The sequence below is a fragment of the Silurus meridionalis genome, chromosome 27, assembly GCF_014805685.1.
Source record: "Silurus meridionalis isolate SWU-2019-XX chromosome 27, ASM1480568v1, whole genome shotgun sequence".
Classification (NCBI taxonomy): Eukaryota; Metazoa; Chordata; class Actinopteri; order Siluriformes; family Siluridae; genus Silurus; species Silurus meridionalis.
In genome coordinates, this window is record NC_060910.1 from 2,694,889 (window position 1) to 2,709,847 (window position 14,959).

At 42.1% G+C, this 14,959-nt stretch overlaps 1 protein-coding gene across 2 annotated transcripts in view; it reads left to right on the forward strand.

Moving 5' to 3' along the window:
• Positions 1-14,959, forward strand: part of srrm4 (serine/arginine repetitive matrix 4) — a 68,802-nt gene that overhangs the window by 40,484 nt on the left and 13,359 nt on the right. For both annotated transcript variants that reach the window (XM_046842209.1, XM_046842208.1), the window contains exons 2-7: positions 1,877-2,020; positions 9,183-9,272; positions 11,560-11,637; positions 11,821-11,847; positions 12,892-12,942; positions 13,900-13,977. In XM_046842209.1, coding sequence (XP_046698165.1) covers positions 1,877-2,020; positions 9,183-9,272; positions 11,560-11,637; positions 11,821-11,847; positions 12,892-12,942; positions 13,900-13,977 — 468 coding nt within the window. The remainder of the gene's footprint in view (positions 1-1,876; positions 2,021-9,182; positions 9,273-11,559; positions 11,638-11,820; positions 11,848-12,891; positions 12,943-13,899; positions 13,978-14,959) is intronic.

Below are 14,959 nucleotides of genomic sequence, written 5' to 3' on the forward strand. Positions count from 1 at the left end.
GACAATTTCTAGAAGCGTATATTTATTTTCTCATAAAGTACTCTTGTGTGTGTGTGTGTGTGTGTGTGTGTGTGTGTGTGTGCGGTAGGCTGTTATTAGCCTGATTCTGTCCTGCCCTTGCTAATTCAGGGGAGAGAGAGGACACGCTCCATCCTCCAACAGGAAGACACAGAGGAAATCAGCTCTTAATCGGAGAGACTGATTAACCTGTCATTATAATCACACACATACCACCCCCCCCACACACACACGTAATGAGACAACAGACGCACACCAGTATTCACTACGTAGCCCTTCATTACGCTGTTGTTTAACGCTACGATCCTAAATTAAACTAAAAGAACAAAAAACATCCATTTCAAAGCTTATAGATCTCACCATCCCTTTCATAGAATGAAGCTCATTGAAACTCATTGCTAATTAGCTCATTAGCAGCTATTAGCTACAGCAGTGGTGGATTATAAATGTTATCTCACCACCCATTTATCTCCTTAGTGTTCCTATTTCCTAGATTTCCTACTGGTCAAAAATGTGTACTGCAACACACTAATAAAGGCCCATTGGGGTGGGATTTACACTGCCCCGTGCTCACAGGTAGTGATTGAAAGATCTCGTTCAACAAGTCGAATCTATTAATTTATTTGAGCCGAATCAAATGAAAATGGAAAAATGAAATTCTTCTTTCGGCTGCTCCCATCATCCGTCTCCATACCCCTCTGTCCTCTACATCTGCCTCTTTCACACCAACTACCTGCATGTCTTCCCTCATCACATCCATAAAGCTCCTCCTTGGTCTTCCTCTTTTCCTCCTTCTCGGTGTCTCCATCCTCACCATTCTCCTACTGATATACCCCATGTCCCTCCTCTGCACCTGTCCAAACCATCTCAATCACACCTCCCTCACCTTGTCTCCAAACATCCTACATGCGATGTCCCTCTAATGAACTCATTTCTAATCCTGTCCATCGTCGTCACTCCCAACGAAAACCTCAACATCTTCAGCTCTGCTACCTCCAGCTCCACCTTCTGTCTTTTACTCAATGCCACGGTCTCTAAACCACACAACATCTCAGGTCTCACCACAGTCCTATAAACTTTCCCTTTTACTCTCACAGATACTCTTCTATCACAAATCACTCCTGCTATCACTCTTCTCCACCCACTCCACCCTGCCTGCACTCTTTTCTTCACTTCTTTAACACACTCTCCATTCCCCCGACACGATTAATCCGCTAATTTTGTACCATATTTAAAAATAAAATTTTAAATGGTCGCTTGCGAAGCTTCTAGTTCAAGCTATTTCTTTGTATTTCCTGTACAGAGCTTGTGCAGCTGTCAGGTGATATAAGAATGACAGACTCGGACCAGAAGACTCGAGAGTCGACCAAACTAATTTCAAACGAATGATGTTGCGCATGTGCATCCAACGCTAAATAAAATGAATAACTCTCTAACTCTCTTGCAGCCAGGATCTCATTTGTGAGCAAATTCTCTGAATTGAAATACATCTGCCCCTTTTAAATGAACCACCTGCATGTCTTCCACAATACATCCATAAACCAAATATACAAATAAAGTAAATATATCCATTATGTGAAGCCCAAATTAGGAATTGACAGAATCTAGAACTGGATTTTAAATTTGAAAATATCAATATGTATATAATTAGGAATATGTATTTGTGTGTGTGTGTGTGTGTGTGTGTGTGTGTGTGTGTGTGTGTGTGTGTGTGTGTGTGTGTGCGTGCATTTTTTTTTGTTCATTTTAATTGAATTTCCAAAGTAAATGAGTGAGTGAGCTCAGTGGATGTTTCTGTATATTCAGTAATAATGTTACAGTGAAAATACAGGGTCTCTGTCTGGGTCTCGTGGTGCAGGTTGGAGACGTCGGTGTGTGTGGCAGCGAAACCCAGCGAGACCCCACCAGAGAGAGAGAAGCAGGAATTGAAGGAGACGGAGAAGAAGAGGCACAGGAAGCACCGAGGGCGTAAACGTCACAGACGCCGTCACAGCTGTCACAGGTGTGTGAGAAGATTGATGGTTTGTATATCTCTCTGACCGTACATCCATCCATCCATCCATCCATCCATCCATCCATCCATCTATCTATCTATCTATCTATCTATCTATCTATCTATCTATCTGTCTGTCTGTCTGTCTGTCTGTCTGTCTGTCTGTCTGTCTGTCTGTCTGTCTGTCTGTCTGTTTATTTCTGTATTTCCCTCGTGTTACTGTGTGCAGTATCAGTTTTACTCCCTTCTGTGTTCAGTTGATGAAGTTGACATTTAAATCGACTCGTGACGCCGCTGATCCTCAAACCTCCCGCTGATGTTTTCCAGATTAATTTTTTTATTATCGTTCTCTCTCCGAATAATTCACACTTCAGCCCCAAGGAGAGCTTCAAAACCTTCAAGTTTTAACACGATAATCCGACGTTTAATCTGATAAGAGAAACGAAGGTCAAATGCACACTTATACACACGTGTCTCGGTGCTTATTTCTTTCTTTCCTTCTTTATTCTTCATCTCCAGTGCACTTGGACTACATTTGCAAGTCTTTTCACACCTCCGCCTCTTTTTTACACACAGGCGCATTTCATTTCTCCTCACAATCGCTGGAAAGCAAAACTTTCGGAAGCGCTGACGGCAAACACAAACACTCTTATCTGGCCTGCGCAGCTCCAAAGCTCAGGTGTGGCGGAGAATAAAAAAAAAACTACTGAGCTTCACTCTCCCGTTTCACACCTGCTGAAACAAACATGTAAATAAATACAAACACTCGGTTGTAAGAAGGTAATCGATTCAGGCTCGGTGTAAATCCCTGCGATAGGTTCAAAGCAAACATTTTTACATTGGAAATTTTCTAAATGATGAAATTTGCATCTCTGAGAAAAGAGAGTGCAACCAGTCTCAGTGTGCACATTTCATACACTGTATATTTTACAAATAAAGAAATAGAAACAGGTTTTATATATATATATATATATATATATATATATATATATATATATATATATATATATATATATATATATATATATATATATAATATGCATCCTATCTAAAGAAAGAAACATATAAATTCCTTGTTTGACCAAAAGTATTGGGACACCTGCCTTTTCCAGCCATATGTGTGCTCAAGGTCCTTAACCCTCTGTGCACCAGGATCATGACCGACCCTGCGCTCTGCCCCCAGCATCCTAACATCACTGGGATATACAAAGAAACAATTTTAGTTATTATTTGTGCTGTAATGTACATGTGACAAGTATAAAACTTCTTTTTGCTCTCCACAGTCACCATTGGCTCGGTTATCAGAGACGAACCTACAATTATAACGAACGGACTTATAAGTGCTTAACCAGCTCTGAGACAATGACCACTGTTAATGGTGCTCCACAAATAAAAATGATTTGAACTGAATGTGAACGCTGACTGCACCCCAGGCCTCCTCACATTACCTACATCAGTACCTGACTTTACGTACATCCTTGTGGCTGAATAAATGTCCACAAATCTTCACAAAATCTAATGGAGCATCTTCCAAAAGATTGGAGTTTTTATAACAGCACATGGGGATTAAATGTGGAATGGGATGTTCAAAAAGCACATACGAATCTTATGGTCAGGTGTCCACAAACTTTTGTAACTCATGTAGTGTATGTGGATCGATCTACCTCCCTACTTCCCTACTTCCCTACCTGCCTACCTTTCTACCTACCTACCTCCCACCCACCCACCTCTACCCACCTCCTCCCACCTCCTCACCCACCTCCTCCCACCTCCCACCTCCCACCCACCTCCCCACCTCCCTCCTCCCACCTCCTCCCACCTCCCACCCACCTCCTACCCACCTCCCACCCACCTCTCACCCACCTCCCTACCCACCTCCTCCCACCTCCCCACCTCCCACCCACCTCCCCACCCACCCACCTCCCACCCACCTCCCCACCTCTCTACCCACCCACCTCCCTACCTCCCCACCTCCCACCTCACCCACCCACCCACCTCCCACCTCCCACCTCCCCACCTCTACCCACCCACCTCCCACCCACCCACCCACCCACCTCCTCCCACCTCCCTACCTCACCTCCTCCCACCCACCTCCCTACCCACCTCCCACCCACCTCCCTACCCCACCTCCTCCCACCCACCTCCTACCCACCTCTACCCACCCACCTCCCTACCTCTCCACCCACCCACCTCCTCCCACCTCCCTACCTCTACCTCCCTCCCACCCACCTCCCACCCACCTCCTCCACCCACCTCCCTACCCACCTCTACCTCCCACCTCCCCACCTCTACCTCCCACCTCCCACCCACCTCCCACCCACCTCCCACCCACCTCCTCCCACCTCCCTCCTCCCACCCACCTCTCTACCCACCCACCTCCCTACCTCCCACCTCCCTACCTACCTCTACCCACCTCCCACCTCCTCACCTCCCTACCCACCCACCTCCCTACCTCTACCCACCTCCTCCCACCTCCCACCCACCTTTCACCCACCCACCTCCCTACCTCTCTACCCACCCACCTCCCCCACCTCCCTACCCCACCTACCTCCTACCCACCCACCTCCCACCTCCTCCCACCCACCTCCTACCCACCCACCTCCTCCCACCTCTACCCACCTCCCACCCACCTCCCACCCACCTCCCACCCACCTCCTACCTCCCTACCTCTACCCACCCACCTCCCCACCTCCCACCTCCTCCCACCTCCCTACCTCTCACCCACCTCCCTACCTCCCTACCTCCTACCCACCCACCCACCTCCCACCTCCCCACCTCCCCACCTCCCACCCACCCACCTCCCACCTCCACCCACCTCCCACCTCACTCACCTCTCACCCACCTCCCTACCCACCTCCCTACCTCCTACCCACCTCCCACCCACCTCTCACCCACCCACCTCCCACCTCCCCACCCACCCACCTCCCTACCTCTCTACCTACCTCCCTTCCTACCTCCCTACCTCTCTACCTACCTACCTCCCTACCTCCCTACCTACCTTTCTACCTACCTACCTCCCAACCTACCAACCTGCCTATCTTTGCACACATCTGTCTCAATCCAGCCATATTTGAAAAAAATGTGAAAATTGTAACGCCCAAATTAGTCAGTCACCATAGCGGACTTACCTATTTTATAGGAAACCTATTGAATATCACTGTGTTGTGGTTAAACATTCAGAGGATTTTTCCTCATTATGAACAGATCTGCAGACACGCAAGCCGAGCGGCCTAATCTAATAGCCTGTCCAGGCCGTGCTGCTGGTAAACAGGATTCTTATTGTTTGGCAGAAGGTCAGCGGGACGCATCCTTGAGTTTTAAAGGCACGAAGGCGTCACTCGCTCAACAGACGCTTAAACGTCTCTCTGCTAGACGTCTATCATTCGTCTAGCCAAACTCCATAGCCTTCACTATAGTCACTCATCATCCATGTGCCCTCGAGGTCGTAGCGCATGGGACGTGTGATATGAGGAAAACGCTGATAAAGGTCAAAGAAGGCAAAAAAATAAAAGGAACAACACACACACACACACACACACACACAGAGCTTGTAAAGGTATAGCTACTTTACAGCTTTTGCAGCTTATGTTTACAAATCCTTCTATCTATCTATCTATCTATCTATCTATCTGTCTGTCTGTCTGTCTGTCTGTCTGTCTGTCTGTCTGTCTGTCTGAAAGAGACCAGAAATATGCTGAATATAATTATAAAGGGATAAAAAGCACAATTTATTATTGTTATCATTGTCTTTTATAAATCTCTTTTTTAGGAAAGGAATAAAAATAACTGTTTCAGGGAGAAGAAATTGTCTTTTAGTTATATCGCCGTGCCACTGATTATTTTCTCATTAACCATGACACACGAGTGTGTTTCTTTTTCACGTATTCTCCAAGCAGCCGGTTTACAACGACGACTGAAACGAAAACGAGCAGCACGCATCATGGGCTTTCGCGCTCTGTTGGAGGGATCGGCGCTGATTCGAAGTAATCGCCGTGCGCAATAAGTCCATTAGCTGAAATCTCGCAAATCTAGACGAATCGTGTTTACGAGCAAAGCGCAAGAAGCTGAGCGCAGAAAGCTTTTAGTGCGACTTTTACTGAAATCTATCTGTTTACGTGGAGCGATTCGCAAAAAGGACGATAAATGGGCTAAATCGGTTTCCGTGCGAATGAACGAGATACGAAAATGTAAATGTGCATCTTTACACTAAGCAAACCTTATTCAGACAGAGAGAGAGAGAGAGAGAGAGAGTGTCATAGCAAGAATGGTGTAATTAGTGACAACACTTTCTAATTAAGCAGAAATGACACTCGCTGTTTTTAATCAGCATCTGAAGTGAGACAGCTTCACTAATGCACAAAACACTCTCTCTCTCTCTCTCTCTCTCTCTGTCTCTCTCTCTCTCTCTCTCTCTCTCTCTCTCTCTTCTCACTCCCTTCACTGCACCACAAACACTCATCCATCTCATCGCACTCTTCACCTCCTTATTATTACTTTCACATCATCTACATTCTCTATTCCCAAACCTCAGCTCTGTCTCAAACACATTTCCTACCTACTTGGCGGTTTTATTCGGTTGTAAATAACAAGCCAGACATGTTCCTGGTCGTTATTTCATTCCAAAATGTTCCACGTGTCTTTCAGACGGATATTCTGCCAGGAATCTACACGTGATATATCTACATCGCACAACAGCAGTTGCAATTAGATCAGTGGTTCAGTTCATCAGTCGCCATTAGAAGCTGTGTAATTAGTCGAATGTGTCGTTAGAGTGTCATGTGATCTAGAGGTCGATTGATAGTGGATTTTACAGATACCGATAGTTAGGTTGGATCATACTTGGGGGTTTATAGAATTTTTGGCACCCCAGGCGAGATTTCTATTGACACCCCTCACCCCCTCATAGCCCCTCCTTCCAACCACAATGCTTCACTCCCACACCGTACTAATTATTCACAACCTCCCATAAAAAGGTTCAACACATTTATTAATCATTGCAAAATGGTGCTTACTGGAGAATGTAGCAGTACAGATGTACTGTCCTCTATAAATTACTCAACACACAGACATTATTGTCTAAATAACTGCCAACAAAAGTGAGTACACCCTCAGTGAACATGTCAAAACTGTGTCCAAAGTGTGAATATTGTGTGTGAGCAGCATCGTTATCCAGCACTGCTTTAATCCTCCTGGGTATGGAATTCACCAGAACTGCACAGGTTGTTGCTGGGATCCACTTTTACTCCTCCATAATGACATCACGGAGCCTCTGGATGTGACACATGGTGCTTCTCCATCTTCCGCTTGAGGATCCCCACAGGTGCTCGATAGGGTTCAGGTCTGGAGACATACTTGGCCACACAATCACCTTCAGCTTCCTCAGCAAGGCAGTTGTTATTTTGGTATGTGTTTAGGGTCATTATTATGTTGGAAAACCGCCACTCAGTCAGTTTCTAAAAAGAGGGTATCATGTACTATTTCCAAATGTCACAGTACATGTTGGAATCCATGTTTTCCCCAATGAACTGCAGTTTCCCAGTACCAGCAGCACTCATGCAGCCTCAGACCATGATGTTACCACCACCATGCTTGGACAGGTTGTTCGTCAGCAAACTCTTTGCATGCTTTCTTGTGAGCAGCTTCAGAAGAGGCTCCTACTGGGACGACGGCCTGCAAACGTCCTTGTTGCAGTGTGTGGCGTACGATCTGATCACTGACACCCGGACCTTCCGCTTCTGTAACCTTTAAAGCAATGCTGCAGCACTCATGAGTCTGTTTTTTTGAAGCAGCTTCTGCACCTGACTCACAGCAGGAGGACTCGACTTCTCTGGTAGACCCTTGAGAGGTCTGTTCTGAGTGGAACCTCTGTATGACCCTGACCACTGTACTGTAACTCAGTTTCAGGGTGATGCTGATCTTCTTACAGCCTCGGCATCTTAGTGGAAAGCAATTATTTTAATTCTCAATTCCTCAGACAGATGTTGAACATCCAGTGGTCAGTGTGAGAGAATTGGACTCAAAGCACCACATTGTAACTGCTCTAATACAAGATACACACATTTGTATGGTTCTGTAAAGCAGACAAAAACATGAACATGATGAATAGAACGTGTGGCTTTGCTCACTTTTCTGTACTGCTATACAAACAGCACATTGACTAAAATATATCCAAGTTTCATTTCTTTAGTATTTCCGTCGAGAAGATTTACTATAATGGTTGCTGAAATGTGAGGGTTGTACTCAAACAGCACGTGGCATCAGTGATTCACCTCTAGAGGTTGCTCTTGCAATTACAGCAGACCATCTCAGCCACTTCAGCAACGGACTGAACCCAGAAAAACTATCGGTATGGATTTTTGCCAATAGCTATAGTTATAGTTGCCAAAAGTTCCAGCAATCAACGAGTTATGAATCGATTAATCTGTCACTCAGTTTCTCTGACTCCTAATCTGTCCAACTCTCAGTCTCACAGTCTCAGTCTTTCATCTCTCCATCTCTCTGATTCTCAGTCTTTTGTCTCTCCATCTCTCTGATTCAGTCTATTTGTCTCTCTGACTCTCAGTCTCGTCGTTCAGATTCTTTCCATTTCTCCAACTCTCACTCTCTCTTACTCTCAATTGCTTTCATTCTCACTCTCTTTCTTTCAGTCTCTCCACCTCTCCATCTCTTCATGTGTCTGATTCTCATTCTCTCCAACTCTCAGACTCTCAGTCTCTTTGACTCAGTCTCTCCATCTTTCAGTCTCTCCATCTTTCAGTCTCTCTATCTCTCAGTCTCTCCAACTCCGTTTTTCCATTTTTCAGTCTCTTCATCTCTCAATCTCTCCGTCTCTCATTCTCTCTGTTTCTCAGTCTCTTCATCTCTCCTGTCTCCGTCTCTCATTCTTTCCGTCTCTCTGTCGCTCCAACTCTCAGTCTTTCCATCTTTCAGTCTCTCTGTCTCTTAGTCTCTGTCTCTCCATCTTCCAGTTTTTTTTTCATCCGGTCAGCACCATGTGGAGGACACGCCCCTCTGCACAGGCCACACCCATTTCTTCATGTACGGTGTATAATGTGATTAGATTTCTCCCAGATGATTTTTTTTTTGTTATTGGAGACACACATGATGATGTTTTTTCCGTGTCTCTGTCAACTCTCAGCATTTCATCGGTTTCTTTCTCTCTCTGTTGCAGTGCGTCGCTTGATGCAGATTTTTCCCCTCGGCTGGCAACCAAAGCAAAAAAGAAGAAGAAAAAATCCGTCAGAAAAAGGAGGAGAGAAAGGTCAGTAACAAATAACAGGTGGTGAGAAAGAAATGCGAAAGAAAAGAAAGGAAGAGGGAAGTGAGGTAGTGGGGAAAAAGAGAAAGAAAGATGGAGAGGTAGAATCAGTAATATAGAGAAAGTCAGACAGAAATGCAGACAATGCAGAGAAATGATAGAATTTTTAAAAAGGTAAAGAAAGAAAGAAAGAAAGAAAGAAAGAAAGAAAGAAAGAAAGAAAGAAAGAAAGAAAGAAAGAAAGAAAGAAAGAAAGATGTGGAAAAGGAGAGAGTGGATGATAAGGAGAAAGTATGCGAAAGAGAGAGACTGAAACAGAAAGGGAGCAGGAGAGAGAAAGAAAGAGAGAAAAGAGAAAGTGAAAGAAAAGGAGAGAGTGAAAGAAAAGAGCAAAAACCAGAAAGTGAAAGAGAAAGTTAGAGAAAGTGAAAGAAATAGAGAAAAATTGAGAGTGAAAGAGAGATAGATGACCAGAAAAAATGGTTTCGGATGGATGTGTGCACAAAAACAATGACATCATTGTGTGTGTGTGTGTGTGTGTGTGTGTGTGTGTGTGTGTGTGTGTGTGTGTGTGTCTGTGTGTGTGTGTGTCTGTGTGTGTGAGTGTAAAGGCCAGAGTGATAAAGTATAGCTGTTCATTACACTAATATTCATAATGCTTAATAAAGCCTTTATAATAGAGTCTGTGTCTCACTCTCTCCCCCCCTTAACCCCTCAGTGCTGTTCCACCTCTAACAGCCTCTAACAGCCTCTAACAGCCTCTAACCCGACTCCATGTGCAGGAGGTTTTTTAAACGAAATATCAGGGGGTTAAAAAAAATCGATCTAAAATGCAATATCAATAAATCAGGAAACAAGAAAACTGATGACGGTGACAATACCAAAAACGTGACATTCACACAAACGGCAAAAATCAAAATCCATCAAAAGACAAATGTCAAAGAAATGGCAAGACTTCACACGAATCCCGATCCATCATTGTTCTTACAGTTGTAAATATTTGTATAGAATTATCCATTTTCTCTATATCTATATTCATCTGTATATTGTCATGCGTGAACTCGTGATTAATCGCAACTTAATCGCACATTTTCTTCCGTTCTAAATGTACCTTAAATTAATACATTTACATTTTTTAATCCTCTAATCAACATGCGCATGGACGAATATTGATGCTTTATGCAAATGTATGTTTATTATTACTGAAACATAACTCAACATGGAGCATGAAGGTGAAATATTCTTGTAAATGTTTCGAAGTAATTATAGTGCTTTAACATAAATCATCGGGTCACCAAACGCAACTTTTGCTTTGTTTCCACACGGACGGTTTTAATTCCCGGATTTGTGCATCGTGGCGGATTTTGGTGCTCGATTTGAGACTTGCCGTATCAGTAAAACAAATATTCAGTGATTAAAAAAATGTTTACGGTGGATTTAATTATTATTATTTTTTTTTTATAAAAATGCAAATTTTTATTACGTCTGCATTAATTGCACATTAATAAAATTTGTGCCAATAAAATTATTTTGACGTTAACGCGTTATTAGCTATTATTACTACTCGCAAACAGACTACATACATATACAGTTTCTACAAAGTGGTTATTTTATGTGATAAATGATTAAGAAATTACAATATACTGATCACCGTACTTTAAGACTTCTGGGTAGGCGAGTGTCCCCTGTCTACTGACATTTTCAAGTTACAATGGGGTCATCTGAACGCATCTCTAATGTAAGTCAGGCACTTACTGTATATATATATATATATATATATATATATATATATATATATATATATATATATATATATATATAATAAACAAATACAGGTGCTTTATACTTTGTCACATGAAGATTACAGCACAGTGAAAGTCTTTCTTTGCATATCCCAGCAATGTCCCTGGGTGACCCGTGATGCTCCTGGAGCACAGAGGGTTAAGGGCCCAAAAGTGGTGTTCGAACCCCAGACCTTTCAATCAGCAACCCAGAGACTTAATCACTGTGCTATCACTTCACTTAAAGAAGGCATGCAGAGGACGGATTCAATCCATTAACCTCTAGGTTACGAGTCCAGCACACTTCCATTGCGCCACCCTGCTCAGGGTTAAGTGCCTGGCTTAAGGGCCCAACATTGGCAGCGCTGGGGCTTAAACCCCCAACCTTCTGATCAGTAACCCAGAGCCTTAACCACTGAACCAACACAAACACGTGGTCTAAATATGATCTAGCAATGAAATTGTGATGTGGCCGTGTCTGGTCTGACCGGAAGCTGTTTTATGTGCAGGTGTCACTCATCCAGTCCCTCCCCTCTCCGCAAGAAAAAGATGAAGAAAAAGAGCTCGAAGAAGAGAAAGCATCACAGGTGAGCAGATGTCAGATCCTTTTCATGGCTGATTGCTAATCACTTAGCATGCGCGTCTACGATCTCACTAATTTACACGTTTTTATTACTTTAACACACACTGCTAATGAAGACATCTCTCTCTCTCTCTCTCTCTCTCTCTCTCGCTCCACTTTTTTACTTCTGTCTCTGTCTCTTTCACAGGGTTGCCTCCATGAAGACAAGACACAGGTACAATTATTATAAAAAGACAAAAAAGACAAACATTTTCTATTGTAAATCCTTTGTAAATTACAAATGAGGGCTAATATAGTACACTGAAGTCCTGATTTAGTACCAATAACAGGTATTTTGTGTGTGTGTGTGTGTGTGTGTGTGTGTGTGTGTGTGTGTGTGTGAGTGTGTGTGTGTGAAGGTAATACGGGTGTAAAGAAGGAGCTCAATAGTTATTAAGAAATTAATCTTTCAGAGATGCCAAAAGTAAACACATCCTTCTCTCAAGTAAAAGTACAGATACTCGTGTTGTAAAAAGTCTCTGGTAAAAGTTGAAGTTCTGACTGCATTTTATTATTCGAGTTAAAGTAAAGAAGTTTGTGCTCTGACATGGACTTCAGTAAAAAGTAGTGATTATTACTACCTGTTTTAGTGTCACGCTGGAAACTGAACCTCACGTCATAACATTAGGTCAATCATTAAAATATTTGATTGCTGATTAATAATAATTCGCAATTTATTCGCACATTTGTATCTGTTTTAAATGTACCTTCAAAAAATACTTAATAGGTTTTAAGAATCTAATCAACATGTGCATGGAAATATATTAATGCTTTATGCAAATGTATGTTAATTATTAGTGAAACCGAACTCAACATAGAACATGAAGACTAAATATTCTTGTAAAAATAATCATGGTGTTTTAAATTACGTAAAATGATCAGGACACCAAACAGAACAATGAGTGAAGTAAATAAGAATGAAAACAAAACAAAAAAAACTGCCCTTCAGTCGTATTATTACCTCAATGTGACTTTCAAGCTCTAAATGAAGTTAGAAGTATTTCGCCTATTCATTATGTCTAGCGGGTAGAACTGGACAGCAGTATCTATGCTTTATCTATGAAGTATTTACTGTATTGAAGAAGGAATTTCTTGGAGAAGTTTCTGTTTTAATATAAATATCATTGTGACTGACAAACAGGTGAGAAAGTGTGGGGTTTTATTTATTTGGTACCAAAAGGTATGGATTTTACTCAATAATGTGCTTTTGATTATACAGCTCCTCGAGCAGCAGACGCAAACTGAAGGAAAACAGAAAACAGAAAAAGAGGTTGGTCTTTGAAATCTTTGAAGTTTAAAATCATGTTGGTTTTAACATTGAGAACTAAAAAAAAACACAATTCTGCAGCTGCTTATTGTTCTTTTAGTGCTGGATCAATGTATCAGCGTAAAATCCTGCTGTATTACTGTAATTTAGCAAAACAATACAGTATATTATCATATAGCCACACACACACACACACACACACACACACACACACACACACACACACACACACACACATGACTTGGACTAAAATCATCATATACTTCTCAACTTTCTCAGCTCCAGTGTAAGAGAGAAAAAGAGAAAGAAAGAGAAAGATCGAGAGAATGAGAGAGAAGAGGAACACAAGACAGAAACCGAGCAACTAAAAGACAGTATGAGAGACAGATACTGAGAGCGAAGAATAAAAATGAGACAAACAGCAATAAAATAGAGAATGAGCGAGAGACAGAGTGATAAATAGAGAGAGAGAGAGAGAGAGAGAGAGAGAGAGAGAGAGAGAGAGAGAGAGAGAGAATGAAATTAAGAGACAGTGAGTCAGATATAATAAGAGGAAGAATATCAGAAAAGACAGAAGACAAAGAAAGAGTAAAATGGAAAAGGAGAGAGAAAGAGTGAAAGAAGCATTGGGAGTAAAAGTGTGAGAAAAAGAGCAGAAAAGCAAGAAAAGGAAAGGTTTGTGTATGTACATGTGTGTGTGTGTGTGTGTGTGTGTGTGTGTGTGTGTGTGTGTGTCCTCAATTCATTAGCAAATTAAACTGTGTTTTTCGACTGTCTCTGTTCAACAGCTTTGATTAAAAAATTTATTTGCTTTTGCAGCTCTCGCATTCCTGCGATCTCCTCTGTACACTTTACACTCAGTACAACTCAGTGTGTTCTGGTGTTTCAGGTTTGTGTGTGTGTGTGTGTGTGTGTGTGTGTGTGTGTGTGTGTGTGTGTGTGTGTGTGTGTGTGTTTCAGGTCCCGTAGTGACTCCCATCACAGACATCCATCACGTAGAGAGGAGAGTTCTGACTGGAGATCCTCCAGCACTGCAAGGTATACACACACACACACACACACACACACACACACACACACACACACACATTCAAAGAGTGTTCCATCCCAATTCCAGAAAACTTGGTGTAAAATCTCATAAATCCATATTTTATTCACAAAAAAACATAAACTAAGAATATATACCAATTTTAATGAAAAAATAAAATGCAGATGCTCCAATATTTTTCCCTGAAAAAGCCGTTTTCTGGATGAAAGTATTTGTTGTTCTATAACCTGTATATACCATTCAGCATTGATGGAGTCTTTCCAAATGTGTAAGCTGCTCATTTCACAGGCACTAATGCACTCCCATACCATTAGAGATGCAGCTTTTTTAACTGAGCGCTGATAACAAGCCGGATGATCCCGCTCTTCTTTATTCCGGAGGATGTGGTGTTCATGGAAAGGATCTGGATCATGTTCCTGCATGCCTTCTTCTTTGCACGATAGAGATTTACCCTGCATTTGTGAATGACATTGGAATCTGTGTTCACAGACATTTATTTCTGGAGGTGTTAATGAGCCCATGGATTGATTTCCATCAGAATTATGACTCTTTTGGATGCAGTGCCACCATGTTGAGGAACATTATTCTGATATTGTTCCACAATTTGTAGACACAGTCTTTTCACAGATTTAATTCTGAGAGACGCCACTTCTCTAACACACACTATTTATACTCAATCATCTTACCAACCTGCTGTAAATTAGCCTCATTCGTTGCAACATTTTAAATTTTTAAAATTCTATTAACACTTAATTTTTACAGACTTTTGTTGCCTCGACACGTTTTTTTGAGACGTGTTGCCGCCATCAAATTCAAAATTACCTTATTTTTTGTGTTATTTTCTCAATTTAAACATTTTCTATGTTTTATATGGTCTGTTGTGAATAAAATGAAATTAATGAGATTTGTATATCATTGCATTCTTTTTGTATTTTTATTTTACACAGTGTCCCAACTCTTTTCCTCCTACAC